We start from the raw sequence: 7,125 nt of genomic DNA, 5'->3' as shown, positions 1-7,125 counted from the left end.
CGCTAGTTACACAACTAAGAACCCACTCCTACCATCTAAAATGTGAGAGACGTAGATGGACTTCAGAATACGAGGATAACTTGAAGGATAACACTCTAAAAATTCAAAACAAAGATAGCTTAAAATTAATTAATGTTCAATTTTCAAAAGCTCTGTATACGACACCCTCCCCGAGTCAACATAGTTTTAAAAGCTCTGTACATGGATATTATTATTATTATTATTTTGTTCCATAAAATACCCATATCAGGGTTCAAATTTGAACTAGCTAAGGACGCGTCACGGGAGCTGTTGGATGAAGATTTGTGTTCAAATATTGGCCGTTGGATATTATTCGAACCACCCCAAACCCAACGGTTCTTTCATTCATAGTCTATTTCTACATCCTTCATTCTGTTCTCTACTGATCGAAGGGCGTGGGTTTGTGTAGATCTGTGAGAGAGGAGAGGTTTGTTTGAGTTGCATTAAGAGGAAGATGGGGATGGAGAAGTATGAGAAGATAGAGAAGGTGGGAGAGGGCACATATGGGAAAGTTTACAAGGCCAAAGATAGGACCACAGGACAACTTGTTGCTCTCAAGAAGACTCGCCTTGAGATGGATGAAGAGGGAATCCCTCCCACTGCACTTCGTGAAGTCTCTCTGCTCCAGATGCTTTCTACAAGTATTTACATTGTCAGGTTAGTCATGCCATTTTATGGATTTTCTTTTGGGTTATAAATTTCTTTTGGGGGTACGGGGAAATGAATTGAATACGTGACAGTTTTGAAAGCAATGGAGTCATAAATTTTTCTACTTCACAATTTGTTCTGCCATTGTTATCATCGCTCTTAGTTAGAATCCAGACGTTTGGTTGAGACCCAAAATGATCAGCAAGGGCCTCTTCTTTCAGGGAGGAAGCTAAAGGGTTTACGCTTGACCCTTCAATTTCAAACGTGGTTTTGTATGCGATCGATTTGAATCCTATCCTACCCAAACAAGGTTTTCCTGTTATTTTCAAACGGTTTGCCAGAAAGAGTTGGATCATAAGTAAAAGAAGGATTTCAGGAAAACAGGGCAATCATAAGAAAGCTTTCCCTCATTTAAATGTACCCATGTCTGTGTATTTTTGAACTCTTGTTTTGTTTGTTTGTGTTTGGGTGATAATTCACAGATAATGTGCTGCATTCCCATTGCTTTGTTTTAATAAATTTTCACATTGATACTTTTTGGGGATTCTGTAATGGCCAGCGTCGAGGGCAATTGCTTGCTTTTTAACTTTTTAATTACGTGATTATTAGAATTTAGGGGTTTGTTTCCAACCCAAAATGAGCAGAAAATAGTGAGGAAGGGAAAGGGTTTAATCTTGATCCTTCAATCCTACCCAGATAAATTTCTCCTGTTATTTTCAAATGGTTTACCAGATCGAGTTAGATCACGAACAATCACGAACAATCGTATGAAAACTTTGCTCCTATTTACATCCTTTGAACGAATCTGTGTTTTCGTCGTTTTGATTCCCTGTCCCTTGCATTCCTTTACTAAATTTCAGATTGATTCTTGCTGGGATTTTTTAATCGCCAGAGTGAAGAGTGATTGATTTTCTTTTCTCAATTATCGAATATTTTCAAATGGGTTTTTGTGTTTTTTAAAGCAGAAGATCCCGCTACACCAGATTTAAAATGTAAGGCATTCCTAGATTTAAATGTCAAATGTGACTTGTAGCTAGCATTATGCACTACAACAAGACATTCCATTTCAGTGTGTGGCAGAGGAGCCCTGGTTTTTTAATGCCTCACAGAATTTTTACCTGTTGGCACTTGTATCAGGCCTAATCGTATTCTTTCCTTTAACTTTCGTTTATGTTCTGATAATAATCTAGCAGTGGGGCATCATCACTAGAATGGATTTAATAATTTCCACTTTGAGAAAGAAGAGGTGTTGTCTTCGGAATTAAAGATGATGAGCAAATAACGTGTCTAAGATAAATACTCTCTACAAAGCACATTCAAGTATTACCTACGTACTGTTGCAACTGGGCTTAAATGAAAATTTCTTAATACATTAAAATAGAACTTATATCCATGTTATGGCAGCCATTAAACCTTCAAAGTTGCAGGCCTTTTAATTGTATTTCTCTCCTTCGTATCTTCAGGTCTAGAGGTTCTATGGCAAAGCACCAGTCCATACTCAGTTCTGCTGAGAAGCCTTAAATAGCTTTCAGAAGCCCAATTCCACTAAGGTCCACTTTCTCATAACAACAAATTAAGCACATGGACGCATCATGAAAACAAGATGTGGTAAACAAAGACCCTTTCTAAGCCATCCGCAGGTCTAATTTCATAGTTGTGGCTACCGTTTGCTGCTCAGATATTTTCATAGGTTAAGGCATTCAAACAAGCTTGCACCCATCGTTCTTCTGATAAATCTCACATTAACTTTGGTCTCTGTGCAAATAAAATAGCAATCAAACCATGGTTGCATTCCATCGACATGATCAATTATAAGAGATAACATGACTTGTATAACTTGGAAGCAATTCTTATTAGCCTCTACTATTCATGCAGTTTTGAAGGCTGAACCACAAATATTACAACTGCAGGGAAAATAATATGCAGGCGGCATAATACATTGGACCTGTTGGCACTTCTATTAGGCCTCCTGCATTTGCAATGCATTGAATTATTCAAATGGGCATTTATTTCTTTAATGCCCACTCTTAAGTGTATGGCATTTGACCTGTTTGATGACTATTTGCAGCTTGGATACCTGTTTGGGATTCTTTAATGTTATGCCAAGTTTTGACAAAGCGAGATTTTTAAATTTGAAAAATGCATTGCTCTGTGATTCAAGAACAATGACTAATGCAGAATGAATTATATCATGTGTGTGGTTTGTGTTTCTGCAATTTAATGTGATGACAAAATTGGATTTCCAGGTTACTTTGTGTGGAACATGTTGACAAGAAGGGGAAACCACTTTTATACTTGGTTTTTGAATACCTTGACACAGATCTTAAGAAATTTATGGATTGTGACCGGCGTATTGCCAATGCTAATCCTCTTCCCCACAAAGTGATTCAGGTACATGATTCATTACACCTCCCTGTACTGTATCTCACTAGTTTAGGAAGAGAAGTTACTGCTTACCATCTGTATATTGATTTTTTTATTGCAGAGTTTCATGTATCAGCTGTGCAAAGGAGTTTCTCATTGTCACAGCCATGGAGTGATGCACAGGTAATGTTTTGTAGGCACGTGCATCTTTTATTTGTATGTTTATAACTTTTAGGTTTTAGACTTGCTTTTTTTGGGTTTCTTGATTTATCTTGGCCTTATGTTCATGCTTCTGGGTAAGAGTGAGTTTACTAGCATCAACATTTCAGATCACATTCTTAGCTTTTTCATTCCAATGATGGATCATTGAGTATGATCCGAAATGTTGATATTAATAAATTCACACACAATCTTATCCAGAAGCATGAACATAATATCACGGATTGTGAATATCTGTTATCGTTTGTCTTGGCCTTTCAAGAACCATTTGTTTATAAAGTTAAACTCATCTGGTTGTGTAAGACTGAATAATTGAATCATAAAAATGATTGGTAGACAGTTTCTTTAATAGCGATCTTGAGTGGAATGTGATTTTTTCAGAGATCTGAAACCACAGAACCTATTGGTGGACAAGAGCAAGGGTCTGCTCAAAGTTGGAGATCTTGGACTTGGAAGAGCTTTTACTGTGCCTCTGAAGAGTTACACCCACGAGGTCTTTCATCTTAAACTTCGGATTTCAGTCCCCTTTTATTTATCTATTTCCTTTTTAATGTATTAAATGTTGATAGGTATCTTTAATAGACCTTTATCTGTATTCTTGCAGATTGTGACTCTTTGGTACAGGGCTCCAGAGGTGTTGCTTGGTTCAACCCACTATTCCACACCTGTTGATATTTGGTCTATTGGTTGTATTTTTGGTGAGTTTAGATATTATCATATTAGGCTTCAGAAAATACATATTAGGTGTAACAAATGCTTTCTTCTTTGTAAATACCAATTACAAGATTCCCAATTTTTGTTAGAGGGCCCTAATGTTTTACAAAGGAATTATCTTTTAGCTAACTTGTTGCATTATACTTAGCTGAAATGGTGAGAAGAAGACCACTTTTCCCTGGCGATTCTGAACTACAACAGCTACTTCATATCTTTAGGTAAAATTCTAAAATTGATATTAAGGTAACTTTAGTTGCAGACTAAGCCAATTGCCAAAGCAATTAGCTAAATTATTTTCATAGATTTCTGGATTCGATTGTGTGTGTTTTTAGCATCAATGTTTTGGATCACTTTCTATTATGCATCTCTTGCTTTGTTTCATCCTGATGATAGATCATAGAGTGTGATCCAAAACATCAATGTCACAAAACACACAATTGAATCCAGAATGGATTGTGGAAATTTGATATCTCTAATTAACTAAAGTGTTTGACATTTTGGACTGAAAGGCTTCTTGGAACCCCAAATGAGGAAATATGGCCGGGAGTAAAAATACTAAGAGACTGGCATGAATACCCGCAATGGAAGCCTCAGAACATTGCTCGTGCAGTTCCTACTTTATGCCCAAGTGGGATAGATCTGCTCATTGTATGTTCTTCTTTACCCTTTCAATTCATGAAATTCAATCTTCCTAATTTAAATTCTTACTAGAAGGATTGAATGAATGATAAATTGTTTAATTTGCAGAAAATGCTGCACTATGATCCCGCAAGGAGGATTTCAGCCAAGGCGGCCATGAATCACCCCTACTTTGATGATCTAGACAAATCTCAGTTTTGAGTATTTGTTTGAGATTTTCTACTATGCATGGGTATTCAAGTGGGCTTAGAAGCTCCCTGTTCAAACTTTTCTCGACATATTGTTTATGATAATATGATAACAACAGCAACTGCATAATCACCTATCCTGAAGGTGGAGCAGGAATGCTGAATTTGGGTCAAGTCTCCGTGTTTGCAAAAGCAAACAGGTCAATCATTCTAACATCGAGAGATGATTTATTCACATTTTATTTGTTTGTGCAAGTATGACGATGGGCTTCCTTTAGCTCCATGTTGAAGGCAATAAAAACAATCTCATTTGCTGACTTCAGAAGTTAAGTTCTTATGGCTGTTCTAATGAGGTTATATAGAATTTCTTAAATTTTAATAAATTTTTAGACATCATAAATAAATTAAAACTTGTATAAAAAATAAACTCAATTGAGTTAACAAATTTGGATTATATAAAATTAATGGAGTATTCTAAATTCAAGATATGTAATGAATTTACATAAAATTATAAAGTTCTAATAAACAATACTTATCATATTTAGAACTATTTATTATTATCTAATAATGGTTTTGTTATTACTTCTTCAAATTATTTAGAACATTCCACAATATCTTTAAGGTAGGTTTCCTTTGTATTCTAAGGGCTCCTATTTTCAAAACTCTTTCGTGTCTATTTCTCTTCTTTAGTTTTCAAAATTCTGAAATAAAGAATAACTTTGGGAAAATTCTTGTGAGGAGGCTACTCAAAAGCAAGATCATATTTGCCTTCATTGTAGGATGATATAACACAACAAAAATTGATCTGGTCTTGTCTAGATTACCACATGAAGTAACAAATTGTTGTGAAAAATGGGCACAGTTTGAAGGAGATATAAAAGCATAATTTCTTCTAGAGGAGTTTAAATATACATGTTTTACTTATTATTATATATTATGTTTTTAATATAAAATAAGTAATTTCTAAAAAATAAAATGAAATGGTTACTATATGAAGTAATTAAGCCAATAGGCTTTTTCCCTAGGAGGCTTTTGTCGGATTTTTTTGAGTTTTTTATGTTGTTGGACGCCTAAGAAGAGATTTTCCACCGTGAAAATGTAGTAGGTGGAAGAGATATGTTGCCGTGAAAGTGAACTACAGTAGGATGATTTATAGAAATTAATCAAAGTAGCAAGGTTTGTACATGAGGGAAATCGGATTGGTCTATTTGAGGTAGGGCCTTAGAAATATAAGGCTTTCTTTAATGCCATGGGGGAGGCGCTCGATTGACCATAGGGAGGGAGATTGATTTTAGTTGCTGGAGATTGAGGAACTTTTAGTTTCTCACTTTACCCTAGAGATCGAGGGCACTAGTGATCTTACACACTTCTTTCCTTGGCCTACGGTGAAACTAAGTACCAAAAAACCCTTTAACACCTAAATTCGCAAGCACCTTTTAACATGAATAAATATATTTGAATAAATATAAATAAATAAATATATTTAACACAATAATCAAATATTAAATTATCATTATCAAGTCCTCTCCAAACTCATACATGAAAATGCCTCTTATTGGTGTGCATTTTGATTTTACTTTTATAGGAAAATTAATATTTAGTATAGTTGGCTAAGTAACTTATTAAATTTTTAATAATATAAACAGTGAATATAATTGAAGGTCAAGTTATCGATAATTTTATAATTGAATTAGAAAATATAGTTTTAAAGAATTTTTAGTTAGAGTTATCTAATTTATTAGGATTGATTTAAGTGATATTGTTATTTTTTAATAAATAACATAAAAATGAATGTAAATGATAAATGGTAAATTATATTAAGTTAAAGAGATAGAGGTTAAGTACAAATTTAAATATCTTGATTAGAAATATTATATTATGATTTTAAAAATAGTTTAATTTCGTCTACAAAAGTAATTATATTAGAGTATATTAGTTGTACTATATATTTTAATTAATATAATATAAAAAAAATTGTATTTTTTAAATTTTAATATATAGTGATTGAATAATTTTTTTTGAGACTTCCATTGTAATTTCAAAATTATAGTGATAATAGTTTTTTTTTAAAATTATGATATATTATTTATAAGTAAGATATTTATAATTAACTTGAAGTGGTCAATGATGAATACACAGATAGGGAGGTATAGGAAGGATACGGGGATATAAGCTAGGGGGGTTGAATAAGATGAATAATGTGAAGAGAGAACACATATAGAGAGCTCAAAAAATTAATATTGATAAAAAAATAGAGAGGGAAAAATAGAAAGAGAGGGTGTGCATTTATGAAGGAGATTAATATGAAGGGAAAGATAAAGAAGAAGTGGGT

At 33.8% G+C, this 7,125-nt stretch overlaps 1 protein-coding gene across 1 annotated transcript; it reads left to right on the top strand.

The window, feature by feature from the left end:
* The first annotated feature begins 348 nt into the window (after positions 1 to 348).
* Positions 349 to 5,110, top strand: LOC149548386 (cyclin-dependent kinase B1-1-like). The gene is made up of 8 exons (XM_089792464.1): positions 349 to 678; positions 2,916 to 3,060; positions 3,155 to 3,216; positions 3,634 to 3,745; positions 3,857 to 3,950; positions 4,115 to 4,184; positions 4,476 to 4,614; positions 4,714 to 5,110. The coding sequence occupies exons 1-8, from the start codon at positions 476 to 478 to the stop codon at positions 4,804 to 4,806; spliced, it is 918 nt and encodes a 305-aa protein (XP_089648590.1). The 5' UTR covers positions 349 to 475; the 3' UTR covers positions 4,807 to 5,110.
* The last annotated feature ends 2,015 nt before the right edge of the window (positions 5,111 to 7,125 follow it).

Source organism: Cupressus sempervirens, chromosome 7 (assembly GCF_028749045.1).
Source record: "Cupressus sempervirens isolate cs-2001-9-10 chromosome 7, ASM2874904v1, whole genome shotgun sequence".
NCBI lineage: Eukaryota > Viridiplantae > Streptophyta > Pinopsida > Cupressales > Cupressaceae > Cupressus > Cupressus sempervirens.
The sequence above is the reverse complement of the archived record's forward strand: the minus strand, read 5'-3'. Positions and strand labels throughout refer to the sequence as shown.